Source organism: Microcaecilia unicolor, chromosome 5, assembly GCF_901765095.1.
Source record: "Microcaecilia unicolor chromosome 5, aMicUni1.1, whole genome shotgun sequence".
In the NCBI taxonomy this organism is placed as follows: domain Eukaryota; kingdom Metazoa; phylum Chordata; class Amphibia; order Gymnophiona; family Siphonopidae; genus Microcaecilia; species Microcaecilia unicolor.
Window position 1 is genome coordinate 362,347,395 of NC_044035.1, and position 19,646 is coordinate 362,367,040.

Below are 19,646 nucleotides of genomic sequence, written 5' to 3' on the forward strand. Positions count from 1 at the left end.
GCGCGCCTCAGCAAGGCCCCTCGGCTCCCCAGCAAAAGCAAGGGACGAGCTTTTGACTGGCTCCAGCAGAGCATAGCCGCCATCCAAGTGTCAGTGCCGGGCAACCTGCCAGTCGGAAGGAGGTTGAAAGCTTTTCACCAAAGGTGGCCTCTCATAACCTCCGATCAGTGGGTTCTCCAAATAGTCCGGCAAGGATACACCCTCAATTTGGCCTCAAAACCTCCAAATTGTCCACCGGGAGCTCAGTCTTACAGCTTCCAGCACAAGCAGGTACTTGCAGAGGAACTCTCCGCCCTTCTCAGCGCCAATGCGGTCGAGCCCGTGCCATCCGGGCAAGAAGGGCTGGGATTCTATTCCAGGTACTTCCTTGTGGAAAAGAAAACAGGGGGGATGCGTCCCATCCTAGACCTAAGGGCCCTGAACAAATATCTGGTCAAAGAAAAGTTCAGGATGCTTTCCCTGGGCACCCTCCTTCCCATGATTCAGGAAAACGATTGGCTATGCTCTCTGGACTTGAAGGATGCCTACACACACATCCCGATACTGCCAGCTCACAGACAGTATCTGCGATTTCAGCTGGGCACACGTCACTTCCAGTACTGTGTGCTACCCTTTGGGCTCGCCTCTGCGCCCAGGGTGTTCACAAAGTGCTTGGCTGTAGTAGCAGCGGCACTTCGCAGGCTGGGGGTGCACGTGTTCCCATATCTCGACGATTGGCTGGTGAAGAACACATCCGAGGCAGGAGCCCTGCAGTCCATGCAGATGACTATTCGCCTCCTGGAGCTACTGGGGTTTGTGATAAATTACCCAAAGTCCCATCTTCTCCCGGCGCAGAGACTCGAATTCATAGGAGCTCTGCTGGATTCTCGGACGGCTCGCGCCTATCTCCCAGAGGCGAGAGCCAACAACTTGTTGTCCCTCGTCTCGCGGGTGCGAGCGTCCCAGCAGATCACAGCTCGGCAGATGTTGAGATTGCTGGGCCACATGGCCTCCACAGTTCATGTGACTCCCATGGCCCGCCTTCACATGAGATCTGCTCAATGGACCCTAGCTTCCCAGTGGTTTCAGGCTGCTGGGGATCTAGAAAACGTGATCCACCTGTCCACGAGTTTTCTCGAATCCCTGTATTGGTGGACGATTTGGTCCAATCTGACTCTGGGACGTCCTTTCCAAATTCCTCAGCCACAAAAAGTGCTGACCACGGATGCGTCTCTCCTGGGATGGGGAGCTCATGTCGATGGGCTTCACACCCAAGGAAGCTGGTCCCTCCAGGAACGCGATCTACAGATCAATCTTCTGGAGTTGCGAGCGATCTGGAACGCTCTGAAGGCTTTCAGAGATCGGCTGTCCCACCAAATTATCCAAATTCAGACAGACAACCAGGTTGCCATGTACTACGTCAACAAGCAGGGGGGCACCGGATCTCGCCCCCTGTGTCAGGAAGCCGTCAGCATGTGGCTCTGGGCTCGCCGTCACAGCATGGTGCTCCAAGCCACATATCTGGCAGGCGTAAACAACAGTCTGGCCGACAGGTTGAGCAGGATCATGCAACCTCACGAGTGGTCGCTCAACTCCCGAGTGGTGCGCCAGATCTTCCAAGCGTGGGGCACCCCCTTGGTAGATCTCTTCACATCTCGAGCCAACCACAAGGTCCCTCAGTTCTGTTCCAGGCTTCAGGCCCACGGCAGACTGGCATCGGATGCCTTCCTCCTGGATTGGGGGGAGGGTCTGCTGTATGCTTATCCTCCCATACCTCTGGTGGGGAAGACTTTGTTGAAACTCAAGCAAGACCGAGGCACCATGATTCTGATTGCTCCTTTTTGGCCGCGTCAGATCTGGTTCCCTCTTCTTCTGGAGTTATCCTCCGAAGAACCGTGGAGATTGGAGTGTTTTCCGACCCTCATCACGCAGGACGAAGGGGCTCTTCTGCATCCCAGCCTCCGGTCCCTGGCTCTCACGGCCTGGATGTTGAGAGCGTAGACTTTGCCTCTTTGGGTCTGTCAGAGGGTGTCTCCCGCATCTTGCTTGCTTCCAGGAAAGATTCCACAAAGAGGAGTTACTTCTTTCTATGGAGGAGGTTTGCCGTCTGGTGTGACAGCAAGGCCCTAGATCCTCGCTCTTGTCCTACACAGACCCTGCTTGAATACCTTCTGCACTTGTCTGAGTCTGGTCTCAAGACCAACTCTGTAAGGGTTCACCTTAGTGCAATCAGTGCATACCATTACCATGTGGAAGGTAAGCCGATCTCAGGACAGCCTTTAGTTGTTCGCTTCATGAGAGGTTTGCTGTTGTCAAAGCCCCCTGTCAAGCCTCCTACAGTGTCATGGGATCTCAATGTCGTTCTCACCCAGCTGATGAAACCTCCTTTTGAGCCACTGAATTCCTGCCATCTGAAGTACTTGACCTGGAAGGTCATTTTCTTGGTGGCAGTTACTTCAGCTCGTAGAGTCAGTGAGCTTCAGGCCCTGGTAGCCCAGGCCCCTTACACCAAATTTCATCATAACAGAGTAGTCCTCCGCACTCACCCTAAGTTCTTGCCAAAGGTCGTGTCGGAGTTCCATCTGAACCAGTCAATTGTCTTGCCAACATTCTTTCCCCGTCCTCATTCCTGCCCTGCTGAACGTCAGCTGCACACATTGGACTGCAAGAGAGCATTGGCCTTCTACCTGGAGCGGACACAGCCCAACAGACAGTCCGCCCAATTGTTTGTTTCTTTTGATCCCAATAGGAGGGGAGTGGCTGTGGGGAAACGCACCATATCCAATTGGCTAGCAGATTGCATTTCCTTCACTTACGCCCAGGCGGGGCTGGCTCTTGAGGGTCATGTCACGGCTCATAATGTTAGAGCCATGGCTGCGTCGGTAGCCCACTTGAAGTCAGCCTCTATTGAAGAAATTTGCAAAGCTGCGACGTGGTCATCTGTCCACACATTCACATCTCATTACTGCCTGCAGCAGGATACCCGTCGCGACAGTCGGTTCGGGCAGTCAGTTCTTCAGAACCTGTTTGGGCTTTAGGATCCAACTCCACCCCCCGAGGGCCCTGTTTGTTCTGTTCCAGGCTGCACTCTCAGTTAGTTGGTAAATTGTTTAGGTCAATCTCAGTTATGTCCTCGCCGTTGCGAGACCCAATTGACCATGGTTGTTGTTTTGAGTGAGCCTGGGGGCTAGGGATACCCCATCAGTGAGAACAAGCAGCCTGCTTGTCCTCGGAGAAAGCGAATGCTACATACCTGTAGAAGGTATTCTCCGAGGACAGCAGGCTGATTGTTCTCACAAACCCGCCCGCCTCCCCTTTGGAGTTGTGTCTTCCTTTGTCTTTGTCTTGCTACACATGAGACTGGCCGGCTCAAGCTGGTTTTGGGCGGGAAGACGGCCGCGCATGCGCGGTGCGCATCGGCGCGCGAGGGCTAGCAAAGGCTTTTGCTAGTGAAGATTCCGATTGGAGGGGCTGCCGCGGACGTCACCCATCAGTGAGAACAATCAGCCTGCTGTCCTCGGAGAATATCTTCTACAGGTATGTAGCATTCGCTTTACTGGAAAGGGCTAGAATAGATTCAGAAAGGCATCTCATGTATCTATGTTCTGCTTACATCAGGGGCGTAGCTACGGGGCCCAGGCCCACCCAATCACAACTCAGGCCCGCCCAGTCAGCGCTCGGAAAATCGGGCATTTAAAAATAAAATCTGTGAAGCCGTTTGACAGGCAGTGCTTCACGTCTGCCCTGCTTGCATTGCAAAAGAAGGAAATCGTCTTCGGGCCTTCCCTCACTGTGTCCCATCTTCCGAGGGCAGGACACAGTGAGAGAAGGCCTGAAGACAATTTCCTTCTTTTGCAATGCACGCAGGGCAGACGCGAAGCGCTGTCTGTCAAACGACTTCACAGATTTTTTTTTTTAAGGCGGTCGCTCCCCCAAATTTGTAAAAAAAAAAAAAGGCGCCTATGTGCACATGCGCTGTGTGGCAGCACCATTTCCCCTGGCAGTTGCACGTGGCGCCTATGAACATGCGCTGCACCACCACCCGCCACGTGGTACCACAGACAGAATGCCTCGGATAATCAGCCCAGCTGTTTGACGACAATGGCGGTGGCAGCGCTGGCTTGGCCTGTTGGCTGCGTTAGGTGAGACTGACGCTCGCCCTCTGCCTGACTGACTCATGTCATCATCAAACAACTGAAGCCTCTTCTTCTTAAGGTAGGGACCGCGACCACCGACACAGTTCCCGCTGTGGGTGCTGACTGCGTGTGTGGTGTGGGCTACTGGGTGGGGGGATAATGGATCCTGGAATTGGATGGGTCGGGTCAAGTCCACCTCCGTGGCACTTGCAGAAGCTCACCCGACCCATCCCCGACAAAGCACAGACAGGGCAGCCAGGAAGTTGGAGAAAACAGAAGATGAGGTGTTTCTTCCTAAGATGTTGTTTTCTTTTTACTTATTTGACAGCTTTTTAATTTATTTAAAAGTTTCCTGTATCTAGGTTTAAGTAGTAAATATGAAATAAAAACTGAACATCAGTAAAACAGCTTAAAAGTGATTATAGCTGGTAGAAACAGCAGTTATAATTCTCTGTATTTTTTGCTCATTTTTCTATGCTGTTCTAAACAATACACATTGCAAAATTTCTGTGAGAATGTTCCTTGATCTTAACTGTTTCTGTAATCTGCCTTTGGGATTGGGAAGCCCTGTGTTATAAAGATGGAATATACTGAAATTCAATGGAAGTAAAATTAAACTCTCCTTTCATTGGGGCATATGGAATCACATCTGCATCTGGTGTCTGTTCTGGTGGCCCTTTACTAGTTGAAAAGAGAGAAGAGGAGGGGAAGGGGAAAGGGAATGGAAAAGAGAAGAGGAGGGGAAGAGGAAAGAAGGGAGGTGGAAAGGGAAAAGTGGAAGAAAAAGGGCATGATAGAAGGGGAAGGAGAAAGGGTGGTAGGGGAAAGGAGAAAAGGGGGGAGGAGAGAGAAGGGAAGGTGAGGAGGGAAAAGAAGAAGAAGGGGGAAGGATAGGAAGGGTAAAAAGAAGAAAAAAGGGGAGAGAGAAATGAGGACAGGAAAGTGGAAAGGGTCAAAAAAGGAAATGGACGAGAGGGGAAAGAAAAGGAGGGAAAAAAGAAAAATGGTGAAAGATGAAAGGGAAGATCTGGTTTCGTTTTACAATAGGTGAATTGCTGTTCTAGTGCTCACTGTAGTGTTTAAGATGCTTTCCTTTTCCTTGTGTGACTCGTAGAAATAACTGCTTATGGTATGGTAGAATTGCTCTATAGGTCCTGAGTGTTTTGTATTCTCGGTATGGTGGTTTTAAGGTTTGCAACATAGATTCCGAATATGTATGTGGTTTATGTTGCTGTAGGACAGCTGTTGGGCAGACTGTTTATTAAAAATGATTTAGGATCCGCAAAAAAACTACTCACACCTATATATACATAGTGCCCACCCATATTAGCTGTGGGCCCACCCAAAATGTCAGGTCTGGCTAGGCCACTGGCTTACATGCCATCAGGACTGGCATGTACCTGGATTCAGAAAAATACCTGATGTACTGTGTTCTGCTTACTTGTGTGCATGTACATATTCTTATAATGCTTCTGCCTTCATAAATACAGGACTGGCTGGTCTACTTTATTATTTATTTTTAGTATGTTTATATTTTGCCGATCCAGCATTTCCCAGAATCTATTGTTACTAAATCACATACATTTTGCATGTGCACTTACGTTATGTTATCAAGGATTTATCTTTCGCTAATTCTCACATTTTGATTCAAGGCGAGTTACAAGCATTACAAAACTAACATCAGAGCAATCAGGAATATTACAAAAAAAGGAAAAACCCACAAGAAAACTTATTAGAAATTATATTTAAAATTTAACATTAAAACCCACCCAGTCTAGTAAATAAGTAAGTTTTCAAGGTTTTACAAAAAAAAAAAAAATTTCATTAGGTGCAATTTTGATGGAAGATTATTCCAGTGATGAACCAGTATGTAGAAAAATGATTGAGAAAAGACGGCCTAAAAATGTATATTTTTAGCTGAAGGAAATGTTAATATCAAATGGTTACACTTCCTTGAAATTGTCTTAGATCTTAACACAGCCTCCAACTGAGAATCTCCTTCAGGACAACATACCATTCAAAAATTTGAATACCAGACAGAGTACTTCAATAATAATCTGAGACTTCACAAGCAACCGGTGTAATTCAACCAACAGAGAACTCACATGATCTGACCTAGTTTTCTGAAATATTAGCTTAGCAACTGAATTCTGAACTAACTGAATCCTAGAAAGTTATTTAGAACAGAAACTCAAATATAATGAATTACTGTAGTCCAAAAGCAGTAAGATAGTTAACTGTATAATAATCCTAAAATGTTCTTCTAAAAAAGAGGATCTTAACAAACGTAGTTGCTTTAGCTTAAAATAACCTTTTCTAATTAAACTATTTATTTGAAGCTCCATAGACAAAGACAAATCCAATATAGTTCCTAAAAAGTTAGACGTTTTTTCTACTTTAAATTGAAATCCAGTGTTGTCCATAATAGTCTGAGGCTTTTTGTTTAGATCCATAGCAAACCACAGAATTTTAGTCTTATCAGCATTGTTTCATTTCGAATCTGTCTGACCAATGTTTTATCCTATTTATACAGCTATGAATTTAAAACATACCAAGAAAAAAAACAGACGATATCACCAACTACCGCCCAGTAGCTTCAATCCCACTGGTAGTCAAACTGATGGAAAGCGTGGTAACCAAACAACTCACTGACGACATAAACAAATTCACAATACTACATGAATCACAATCAGGATTCCGCTCCAACCGCAGCACTGAAACAGTACTTATCACCCTATTAGCTAAATTCAAACAAGAAATTGCAACAGGCAAAAGCGTACTTCTCTTACAATTCAACATGTCTAGTGCATTTGACATGGTGAACCATAACATACTATTAAACATCCTAGAATACTTCGGGATTGGTGGAAGTGTACTTAACTGGATCAAGGGCTTCCTAACAACCAGAACATACCAAGTGAAATCGAAATCGACCATATCTACACCATGGAAAGCAGACTGTGGAGTACCTCAAGGATCACCACTAGCACTGCTCCTCTTCAACCTAATGATGACCCCACTAGCAAGTCTCTATCCAATCAAGGCCTTAACCCTTTCATATACGCTGATGACGTCACATTGTACATCCCTTACAAAAATGATCTAACAGAAATCACCAAAGAAATCAAACTCAGCTTAAACATCATGAACTCATGGGCGAATGCATTTCAACTAAAACTTAACACAGAAAAAACACACCGTCTTATCCTCTCATCCCAATATAACACAGCCAAACCCACCAACATAACTACCCCAGATTATACCCTCCCTATCTCAGACAACCTGAAAATTCTCGGAGTTACAATCGTCTGAAATCTTACACTAGAGAGCCAAGTGAAAGCTACAACAAAAGAAAATGTTTCATTCAATGTGGAAGCTCAAACGAGTGAAACCTTTTTTCCCGAGGGAAATATTTCGCAACTTGATACAATCCATGGTACTAAGCTACCTAGACTACTGTAATGGAATATATGCAGAATGTAAAGAACAAATCATAAAGAAACTCCAAACTGCTCAAAACACAGCAGCCAGGCTTATATTCGGAAAAACAAGATTCAAAAGCGCCAAACCTCTACGAGAAAAACTACACTGGCTCCCAATCAAAGAACGTATCGCATTCAAAATCTGCACCCTGGTTCATAAAATCATCTACGGCAATGCTCCAGGATACATGACAGACCTCATAGACCTACCAAACAGAAACACAACAAGATCAACACAAGCATACCTAAATCTCCACCACCCAAGCTGCAAAGGACTCAAATACAAATCAACCTATGCATCCAGCTTCTCTTATATAAGCATGCAACTATGGAACGCACTACTAATCGCCATGAAAACAACATATGACCACCTAAACTTCCGGAAACTCCTAAAGACTAGCCTATTCGAAAAGGCATACCCTAACAAGCCAACCTAAATGCCTTACCCTGCTACACAACAAGATAAAAGTTTGTACTGGACATAACCTAACCCTTCTTCCTGCAACCTCCAATATGCCCATCACATTTGATCATTACTCTGCCATAACCTCACTTTGTATTTGTTCATACCGGTATTGGCGATCACCTCTACTGTACTATGTAAGCCACATTGAGCCTGCAAATAGGTGGGAAAATGTGGGATACAAATGTAACAAATAAATAAATAGAAGAAAAGAAACTGAATCAATAGCTTAACATATAGGAAACAAGAAGAAAATATCATCTGTGTAAGATAGTTCCTGCTCACCAGGTGCTAATGAAAGTTGACAAAGAGAACTTATGTATAGATTGCACAAGAGTGGAGAGATGGGGGAACTTTGGGGAACTCCACACGGAGAAACCCAAGACGATGAATAGATGCTATCCTTTAAAACTAAATATCGTCTGTTCTTTAAGTAAGATTAAACCAATTGGAAAAAGAACCATATAAACTTAATTCCGATAACAGAGATAAAATATCGTGGTTCACTGTATCAAAGGTGGCAGAAATATCAAATTGTAATAGAGCCGTCTCTCCCCCATTACAAAATCTTTGTCTTACTTCAGATGTTAAACCAATAAGAGTCTCTGTACTGTGACATGATCTAAAATCGTACTAAGGTTTATGTAAGAGATTTTGTTCTTCAATATAATTTGATAATTGAGAACTCGCCACAAATTCTATCACCTTAGCAAAACATGGAATATTTGCTATAGGTCAAAAATTAGAAACTGAATTTAAGCCCCCATCAAGCTGTTTAATAATGGGTATAAGAACAATCTTCCCTATATCATGAGAAAAACAGCCTAATTTTAATATAGTATTGACAAAAAAAAGCCATGTTCGTAGCTCCATAGGTTAAATGAAATAAGATCTAGCGGACAGCCAGCTTTAGATAATCTAGTTACTAAAGGGTGAAGAGAAGATACGGAAACATGATCAGAAGTAGGCCATATCCTATCAGAAGGACTGTCCACAGAAGCCTCATCTTCTGTACTTAACTTGACATAGTCATCATCAAATTCAAGAGAAGAGCTAAATGATAAATGAATATTAGATACTTTGGAGACAAAATAACCCACAAAAGCCTCTGCAGAAGTTTGAACCGAAGTAGCAGATCTAGATAACAGTATATTTTCATGGAACAAACCAGATAGTTTCCTCAAATCAGGTTGTTCAATCCCTACCAAACTGGAATAGAAAGTTCTTGTAGCTAAATTTAAACCTGTTTTATACTCAGTCTGAACAATCTTCCAGTTGACCTTTACTGCATCACTTTTTGATTTTCTCCAACAATGTTCAAGCCTTTGACACTGCTTCTTTAGCCAGGGCCGCCACTTCGCCTCCCCTCCTCCCGGATTGCCGCCGCCCCTCCCCCCAGCCATAATTCCACATACTTGGCCCCGCCAGCAGAAGACGCCTTTCTCCAGCACTGTTCTTCACTCCGCTGCATTGCCTGCCCTGCCCCTGTGGCTGCTTTTCCTCTCACATCACGCATGCTCATTTTCAGCAAAACCGAGCATGAGCGGCATGAGGGGAAAAGCAGCTGCAGGGCAGACGATGCGGCAGAGTGAAGAACAGCGCTAGAGGAAGGCTTCTTGTGCTGGCGGGGCCTGGGGACCCTCGCCAGCCAAAAAAGAGGCCCCGAAGCCCTGTGTCTGCTCCTCCCCAACCTTTAAGAGGGGGCCCTGCGCCAGAGTTTTCTCTCTCTTGCTTCTGTCAGGATGTGGTCACCAAAGTCCCATCAGGAGCAGGAGAGAGACCCCAGCACTGGGCCCCCCTTTGAGGCCGAACCCGAGGGAATCTTGCCCCCCTCTCGCCGGCCCTGTCTTTAGCTCTAGTAACTCATTAATGAACGATGGTGATTTCAATCTTCTTGAAATTTTAACCTCGCGCTCAGGAGCTATCTCATCCAATATTCTCTGAGTTGTAAACTTCCAATTAGATAATAAAACATCTGGATGTTCTTCTAACATATCTAAGTGAGGAATAACCTTAGACCAGTTCTGCACTGTCAGTCTCTCCCCTTCCCCATCTCTGTTTCCTAAAATAATTACATTTAACATCAGAAGTTGTAACATTCAAGGTAAAATTAAAACACAGATGGTCAGTCCAAATCGCAGGTTCCCAGTTACAAAAGCTTATCAAAGCTGGATCATTTGCAAAAAAGGAAATCTAGTAACATAGTAGATAATGGCAGATAAAGACCTGTACGGTCCATCCAGTCTGCCCAACAAGATAAACTCATTACATACGGTATGATGAGATACATCATATGTATTCCTGAGTGGAGGAGTGGCCTAGTGGTTAGGGTGTTGGACTTTGGTCCTGAGGAACTGAGTTCAATTCCCACTTCAGGCACAGGCAGCTCCTTGTGACTCTGGGCAAGTCACTTAACCCTCCATTGCCCCATGTAAGCCGCATTGAGCCTGCCATGAGTGGGAAAGCGCAGGGTAAAAATGTAACAAAAATAAAATAGGTACTATTGGAGATTCTACATGGAATGTTGCTATTCCACTAGCAACATTCCATGTAGAAGGCTGCGCAGGTTTCTGTTTCTATGAGTCTGACGTCAGACTCACAGAAGCAGAAGCCTGCGCAGCCACATTGGTGATCTGCAAGGGCCGACTTCTTCATGGAATGTTGCTAGTGGAATAGCAACATTCCATGTAGAATCTCAAATAGTAGCAACAGTGGTCCTGAGGAATTGAGTTCGATTCCCACTTCAGGCACAGGCAGCTCCTTGTGACTCTGGGCAAGTCACTTAACCCTCCATTGCCCCATGTAAGCCGCATTGAGCCTGCCATGAGTGGGAAAGCGCGGGGTACAAATGTAACAAAAAAAAAATCTTGATTTATCCTTCAGTGCTACAAATACCAGCTTGTATACAAAGCAATTATTCTCTCACAGTTTCCTTAAAGATATATCTATATATTAAACAATAGAAACCTCAAAACTTCCCAGTGAGTAAATTCAATGATGAATACTTGTATCACTACTGGATACACCTCAGCAGTACATGGAGCAAGATATTATCATTAGTTTCTAAATCTGATAAGGAGGAAAAAAAGAACCAAACATTTTTTTAAAACTCCTTCAAAAGGAGAAAAACCATTGGTTCCAAAAATCCCCCTCAATTCTCAATATGAAACTGTGAGAGAAAGTGCTTAACTAAAGTATAATAGCAACCTTAACTTCAAAAAACATTCCACAGACCTACATCAAAAAAACATAACAAGGAATGGTGCACCAATTTGTACTTATCCGACAAAAGAATATGAACTTCAAAATCCCATGTCGCTTTTTGATAACTTTCAACAATGTCACCATCCACTCTGTGCTGTCGAAATTGTTCCTAAACAAGAAAAAGAAATCTGCAAAATCTTCAACGAGCACCTTGTTTCGCTGGAGCTCACTGCTTCAGGAAGAAATGCTTCCAAATACACTCATCGCAAACTACAGGATGGCTATGGGATTCAAAAAGGCGCCAACCCAAGCATCTACCAGTTAGTATCAGGAATGTTTTTAAAGGCACATCATCTTAAAAGAACACATTCCTTTCAACATTTTTATTTAACTCGTGAGGCTCCAGGGGGCGTGGATGGGGAGGGCGCGGGCAGGTCAGGGGTGTGCCAAGCAATTAGGAACTAATTTATCGAATACTGTCAGTTATGCAATTAACTGCCAGAATTTGGGTAGGAACATTTACATCAGCCATTGACACAGTGTAAGTGGCCACACCTAGAGTTAGGTGCCAAAGTATGGACTTACCTTAGTATTCTATCACGACAACTATATGCAATACAGCCGCACCCTCCTCGATCCATCCTGATCCTTGACCTTCAAGCAGGTTACAAGTGTCAGCCCTCTTCCCCCACTTTTTCCTCTGGCACCTACTGGGGTTTTCCTGGTGCTTAGTGGGGAAACAGGAATGACTGCACTGGTGGCTGGAACCTGCTAGCAGTCGTATTGTTGTTGTTTGGCAGTGGTACAGCTGCTACCACACAACATTTATTGCGGTACCATAGGTTAATGATTCTCATGGTAAACAAGTGCACAAATGTACTAGTTTACCATAGGTTAGTAAACAGGTGCCTATGTTTGTAACTAAGGCAATAGAGGATGGTATGACCTGCTGAAGGTCAGCAGGAACAGTGGGATTTGAACCCTGGATTCACTGATTCTCAGCCTTCTCTTACCACTAGGTAGAGAATGACAAGGGGACGAGGACCCACGGGGGACAGAGTCCGCAGGGATGGGGCAGGATCCCACAGGGATGACGCGGGGTTGTCCCCGTGTCATTTTCTACTTTGAAGCCTGTAAATTAACTGGACTGCTATTTATGTTTGAGTGATGCAGACAACGATATTTTGATTTTTTGGAAAACAAGCAAACATGCTGGCTACAACTAGCAAAATTTGCAAGGGGGATCCTGTACATTCCTGCTATCAGCACATCTTCTAAGAAGACAAGTTGCTCGTTTTTATTATTGTTTTGTATTTGTTCCTTTTTCTACTTTAATAAAAAGATTTAAATATAAAATCATAAGTGTTCGATGCTTCTGCAGATGAGGACAGAGCCCGCGGGGATGGGACGGGGACAGAACCTGCAGGGACAGAGACAGGGATGGCGGGGACAAACTTTGTTTCCATGTCATTCTCTACCACTAGGTTATGTCTATTCTCCAATCTCCAAGGTGCCCTTGGCCTGGATTGGCCGCTTTCGTGGACAGGATGCTGGGCTCGATGGACCTTTGGTCTTTTCCCAGTATGGCATTACTTATGTACTTATAATCTCATTTCTTGCTTCGTTTCTTGGTAATGATGGGAGTGGTGACTCTGACTCTCCTGTGCAAACTTTGGATTAGATTTATTGGCATGTGTTAACAGATAAATGCATTTTAATTTGTCTTTTTCTTGCTTTAGCATGATAAACATGCATTGTTAATAAATAGGCCCCACTGAGAATAATGAACTTGCATTAAATAATGTACATTAATGTGTAATAAAATACATCTCTCACTTTTTGACGTTCTTGGTGGTGAAAGAGGCCAGTGTTGTGTTGTAACTCTAATTGGATTCCTTGCAGCTGGTAGAATTGGATGAGACCCTTGTGCAACTGCAGACAGAGTTTGCCTCTTACAAGGCTTTGCACAGGCACTCTGACACCAGTTACAGCAGCCAGCTTGCCCAGGCAGAACAGCTCACACAGGTACAAACTCTATGTTACTCATTCTCTATTCCCTATTTATCCTTTCCTGCATCATGTTTCTAGCTCTGGTATCTGTGCAATGTTCATTTCCCTTTTAACTCTAAAACATGAAGAGGTAAATATCCGAAGGAACTTATCCATTAGCAGGTACTAGCCAGAGAATGCTGCTGAATATTCCCTATGACCTATCTGGGTAGTGGGAGGAGCCCAGTGGTTAGAGCAGCAGCCTAAGAACCTGGGGAACTGAGTTTGATTCCCACTGCAACATCTTGTGACTCTGGGCAAGTCACTTAACCCTCAATTGCCCCAGGTAAGAATAAGCACCTGTATATACTATGTAAACCGGTATAGGAGCCGATGAGAGAAGGAAAAATTTTAGACTTACTCCTTAGTGGAGCGCATAATCTGGTGCGGGAGGTAATGGTGCTGGGGCCGCTTGATAACAGTGATCATAGTATGATCAAATTTGATATTAGCTTTGAAGTAAGTATACACAGGAAATCCGATACGTTAGCGTTTAACTTTAAAAAAGGAGACTATGATAAAAATGAGAAGAATGGTGAAAAAAAACTTAGAGGAGCGGCTGTGAGGGTCAAAAATTTACATCAGGCGTGGATGCTGTTCAAAAACACCATCCTGGAAGCCCAGGCCAAATATATTCCGCATATTAAAAAAGGAGGATGGAAGACCAAACAACAGCCATCATGGTTAAAACGTGAGGTGAAGGAAGCTATTAGAGCTAAAAGAAAATCCTTCAGAAAATGGAAGAAGGAACCGACTGAAAATAATAAGAAACAGCATAAGGAATGGCAAGTCAAATGCAAAGCGCTGATAAGGAAGGCAAAGAGGGGCTTTGAAAAAAAGATTGCGTTTGGAGGCAAAAACACATAGTAAAAGTTTTTTTAGGTATATTAAAAGCAGGAAGCCGGCAAAAGAATCGGTTGGATCGCTAGATGAACGAGGGATAAAAGGGGCGATCAGGGAAGACAAAGCCATAGCGAAGAGATTAAATGAATTCTTTGCTTCGGTCTTCACTGTGGAAGATTTGGGAGAGATACCGGTGACAGAAATGGTATTCAAAGCTGACAAGTCGGAGAAACTGAATGAAATCTCTATAGACCTGGAGGATGTAGTAGGACAATATGACAAACTGAAGAGTAGCAAATCTCCTGGACTGGATGATATTCATCCCAGAGTACGGATAGAACTGAAAAATGAACTTGCGGAACTATTGTTAGTAATATGTAATTTAACCTTAAAATCGAGCATGGTACCGGAAGATTGGAGAGTGGCCAATGTAACACCGATTTTTAAAAGGTTCCAGGGGAGATCCAGGAAATTATAGACCGGTGAGCCTGACGTCAGTGCCGGGCAGAATGGTAGAGACAATTATAAAGAACAAAATTACAGCGAATATTCAAAAGCATAGATTAATGAGACAAAGCCAACATGGATTTAGTGAAGGGAAATCTTGCCTCACCAATCTAACACTTCAATCGCTTCTCTGTAGAGTTCAGCGGCAGACGGATTATTTGCCAAGCAGTCTTTTTCAAGACCATTTTTAAGTCCTTGTCTGCAGATTTTTCATTTGTGATTTGAGATTCCTTTATTATATCAATTGATGATCTTATTTCACTGTTGATTTCAGTTACAAGACTCCTGATGTAGGCCATCTGGCCGAAACACAACGTTGTGTCGAGTCACTTTTAATGTGGAATTGTTTTATTATCATTAGTTTGAAAATTATTAAACGCTGTTTATTTTAAATTTCATTTTGGTTCCAGTTTTTGGATAGCCTGGCTCATATTCACACCTTTTTATTTTCAACTCACCAATCTACTACATTTCTTTGAAGGGGTGAACAAACATGTGGAAAAAGGGGAGCCGGTTGATATTGTGTATCTGGATTTTCAGAAGGCGTTTGACAAAGTATCTCATGAAAGATTCCAGAGGAAATTGGAGAGTCATGGGATAGGAGGTAGTGTCCTATTGTGGATTAGAAACTGGTTAAAATATAGAAAACAGAGAGTAGGGTTAAATGGTCAGTATTCTCAATGGAGAAGAGTAGTTAGTGGGGTTCCCCAGGGCTCTGTGCTGGGACCGCTGCTTTTTACATATTTATAAATGACCTAGAGTTGGGGGTAACTAGTGCGGTAATTAAGTTTGCTGACAACACAAAGTTATTCAAAGTAGTTAAATCACGGGAGGATTGTGAAAAATTACAAAAGGACCTTACGAGCCTGGGCAGATGATGTTTAATGTGAGCAAGTGCAAAGTGATGCATGTGGGAAAGAGAAACCCGAATTATAGCTACATCATGCAAGATTCCACATTAGGAGTCACCTACCAAGAAATGGATCTAGGTGTCATCGTTGATGATACGTTGAAACCTTCTTCTCAGTGTGCTGTGGCGGCTAAGAAGGCAAATAGAATGTTAGGTATTATTAGGAAATGAATGGAAAACAAAAATGAGAATGTTATAATGCCTTTGTATCGCTCCATGGTGCGACCACACCTCGAATATTGTGTTCAGTTCTGGTCGCTGCATCTCAAAAAAGATATAGTGGAATTAGAAATGGTGCAGAGAAGGCTGACGAAAATGATAAAGGGGATGGGATGACTTCCCTATGAGGAAAGGCTAAAGCGGCTAGGGCTCTTCAGCTTGGAGAAAAGACGGCTGAGGGGAGATATGATAGAGGTCTATAAAATAATGAGTGGAGTTGAATGAGTAGACGTGAAACTTCTGTTTACGCTGTCCAAAAATACTAGGACTAGGAGGCATGCGATGAAGCTATAAAGTAGTAAATTTAAAATGAATCAGAGAAAATGTTTCTTCACTCAATGTGTAATTAAACTCTGGAATTCGTTGCCAGAGAATGTGGTAAAGGCGGTTAGCTTAGCAGAGTTTAAAAATTGTCTGGACAGCTTCCTAAAGGTAAAGTCCATAGACCATTATTAAATTGGATTTGGGGAAAATCCACTATTTCTGGGATAAGCAGTATAAAATGTTTTGTACTTTTTTGGGATCTTGTATTTGTGATCTGGATGGCCACTGTTGGAAACAGGATGCTGGACTTGATGGATCTTTGGTCTTTCCCAGTATGGCAATACTTATGTACTTACGTATCCTTCAGTGAGATTTTTCAAATATAAGAAATATCATTTCGCCATATTTGCATTTCAAGCTGTGAGATGTTTAATGTTCTTCCTTCTTCTATTATATTAGAGACATGCTGCTTAAAATTAGAAAATTACTGAAGGAACTTTTATTCATTATGTTTTTAAATTAAGTGTTAATTGAACTTTGTATAGTAAGTTACCGTAAATGGTTATCATTTTTTTGTTATCCACGCAGAACCTTTTTGTTTGCATCGGAATACAAGTATTGTATGTTTCTATGAATACAGGAGCATTCTGGAATAGTAGGGACCCTGCAAGTATCCTTATATAAACCTGGAAGATGTAATGGTGCAATTTGACAAATTGAAGCATAGCAAATCACCTGGACTGGATGGTATTCATCTCAGAGTAGTGATAAAATTGAAAAATGAACCTGCAGAACTATTGTTAGTAATATGTAATTTATCTTTAAAATCAAGCGTAGTACTGGAAGATTGGAGGGTGGCCAATGTAACGCCGATTTTTAAAAAAGATTTATTTATTTGTTGCATTTGTACCCCACATTTTCCTACCTATTTGCAGGCTCAGTGTGGCTTACATAGTACCGTCAAAGGCGTTTGCCCAGTCGGTGGTTAACAAATACAAAGTTGTATAGTGATCGTATGAGGTATAAGTGGAGGGTCAGAATGAATGAAGATTGCGTGTTGACCTGTTCAATCATAGTCATGCTGTGCTGGTAGGTGAAGAGGTTCCACAGGGGATCCAGGAAATCATATACCGGTGAGCCTGATGTCGGTGCTGGGCAAAATTGTAGAGACTATTATAAAGAACAAAATTACAGAGCATATTCAAAAGCATGGAGTAATGAGACAAAGCCAACATGGATTTATTGAGGGGAAATCTTGCCTCACCAGTGTACTCCATTTCATTGACGGGGTGAGGAAACGTGGATAAAGGTGAGCCAGTTAATATTGTGTATCTGGATTTTCAAAAGGCATTTGACAGAGTATCCCATGAAAGACTCTAGTGGAAACTGGAGAATCATGGAATAGGAAGTAGTGTTCTATTGTGGATTAAAAACTGGTTAAAAGATAGAAAACAGAGAGTAGGGTTAAATGGTCAGTATTCTCAATGGATGAGGATAAATACTGCTTTTTAACATATTTATAAATGATCTAGAGATGGAAGTAATTAGTGAGATAATTAAATTTGCTGACGACACAAAAGTTATTCAAAGTTGTTAAATCGCAAGAGGATTGTGAAAAATTACAAGAGGTCCTGTGCGGCCGTAATGCAAGGTTACACGTTAGGAGTCACCGACCAAGAAAAGATGGCTGAAGGGAGATATTATAGAGGTGTATAAAATCATGAGTGGAGTGGAATGGGTAGACGTGATTTCCTTTGTTTACTCTTTCCAAAAATACAAGGACTAGGGGGCATGCGATAAAGCTACGAAGCAGTAAATTTAATACAAATCGGAAAAAAATTTTCTTCACTCAAGATGTAATTAAACTCTGGCACTCGTTGCCAGAGAATTTGATAAAGGCGGTTAGTTGAGCGGGATTTTAAAAAGGTCTGGACGGCTTCCTAAAGGAAAGGTCCATTGACCATTATTATATTGACTTGGGGAAAATCCACTGCTATTTCTGGGATAAGCAGCATAAAATGTATTGTACTTTTTTGAGGATCTTGCTAGGTATTTGTGACCTGTATTGGCTACTGTTGGAAACAGGTTGCTGGACTTGATGGACCTTTGGTTTGTCCCAGTGTGGCAATACTTATGTACTTATGTAGGACCTTACGAGACTGGGCATCCAAATGGCAGATGATGTTTAATATGAGGAAGTGCAAAGTGATGCATGTGTGAAAGAGGAATCTGAACTATAGTTACGTGATGCAAGGTTCCACATTAGGAGTCACCGACCAGGAAAGGGATCTAGGTGTCATCGGATACGTTGAAACCCTCTGCTCAGTGAGAGGCAGCGGCTAAGATAGAAAATGGGTATTATTAGGAAAGGGTTATAATGCCTCTGTGTTGCTCCATGGTGAGGCTGCACCTCGAATACCATTTGCAGTTTTGGTCATCATGTCTCAAAAAAGATATAGTGGAAGTAGAAAAGGTACAGAGAAGGGTGATGAAAATGATAAAGGGGATGGGAAGACTTCCCTATGAGGAAAGGCTAAAGCGGCTAGGGCTCTTCAGCTTGGAGAAATGACGGCTGAGGAGAGATATGATAGAGGTCTATAAAATAATGAGTGGAGTGGAATGGGTAGACGTGATTTCCTTTGTTTACTCTTTCCAAAAATACTAGGACTAGGGGGTACACAATGAAGCTAGAAAGTAGTAAAAAGTTAAATCTGAGAAAATATTTCTTCACTCAACATGTAATGAAACTCTGGAATTCACTGCCAGAGAATTTAGCAAAAGCAGTTATCTTAGCAGGAATTAAAAAAGGTTTGGATAAATTCCTAAAAGGGAAAGTCCATAAGCCATTATTTAGATGAACTTGGGGAAAATCCACTGCTTATTTCTAGGATAGGCTGCATAAAATGTATGCTATCTTCGGATCTTGCCAGGTATTTATGACCTGGATTGGCCACTGGTGGAAACAGGATGCTGGGCTTGATGGACCTTTGGTCTGTCCCAGTATGGTCCCAGTATGGCAATGCTTATGTTCTTAAGTCAACAAACCTCTCTGCTTCTTTTGCATTTTTCCCTCCATTTCATTCTCACGTTCCTCTCCCTCTGCTTTGCCATTGTTGAAGACCACCATTATTGTGATCACTCAGAAACTGGAGTCTAAACTAATCCGTTTGTATGTCTAGATGCTGAGCTTGGCAGAAGAGGAAAACTTGGCCTGTGCCCAGCAGGCTGAAAAATACCATTCTTTGGTCCAGGATCTGACCATGGAACTTGAGAAGACCAGCAAGCAGAACACCACCACCAAGAAAGGCAGGATATTGCAATTTTTTAGAGGGGGAGGGATAAGCTCTGCTCTCACTGTTATGGATCATTTGCTTTCTTTGTACACATTTCTGTAGATGTCAGAAAAGACTAAACCACACCAGTTCTGTATTGTTGTTTTTCATCACACAAATAACCCTTCTTCAAAGGAGGAGAAGCTGTAGAATTAGGGGACATGATATGAAGGTGCAAAGAGGTATACTCAGGAGCAATGTTTGTAAATATTTCTTCATGGAAAGCGATGGAACTGAGCATTGGTTTATACAGAGAAT

At 43.0% G+C, this 19,646-nt stretch overlaps 1 protein-coding gene across 1 annotated transcript in view; it reads left to right on the forward strand.

Moving 5' to 3' along the window:
* The window catches only part of PMFBP1 (polyamine modulated factor 1 binding protein 1), a 151,446-nt gene that overhangs the window by 46,452 nt on the left and 85,348 nt on the right, over window positions 1-19,646 (forward strand). The window contains exons 8-9 of the mRNA XM_030205073.1: window positions 13,167-13,289; window positions 19,236-19,362. Coding sequence (XP_030060933.1) covers window positions 13,167-13,289; window positions 19,236-19,362 — 250 coding nt within the window. The remainder of the gene's footprint in view (window positions 1-13,166; window positions 13,290-19,235; window positions 19,363-19,646) is intronic.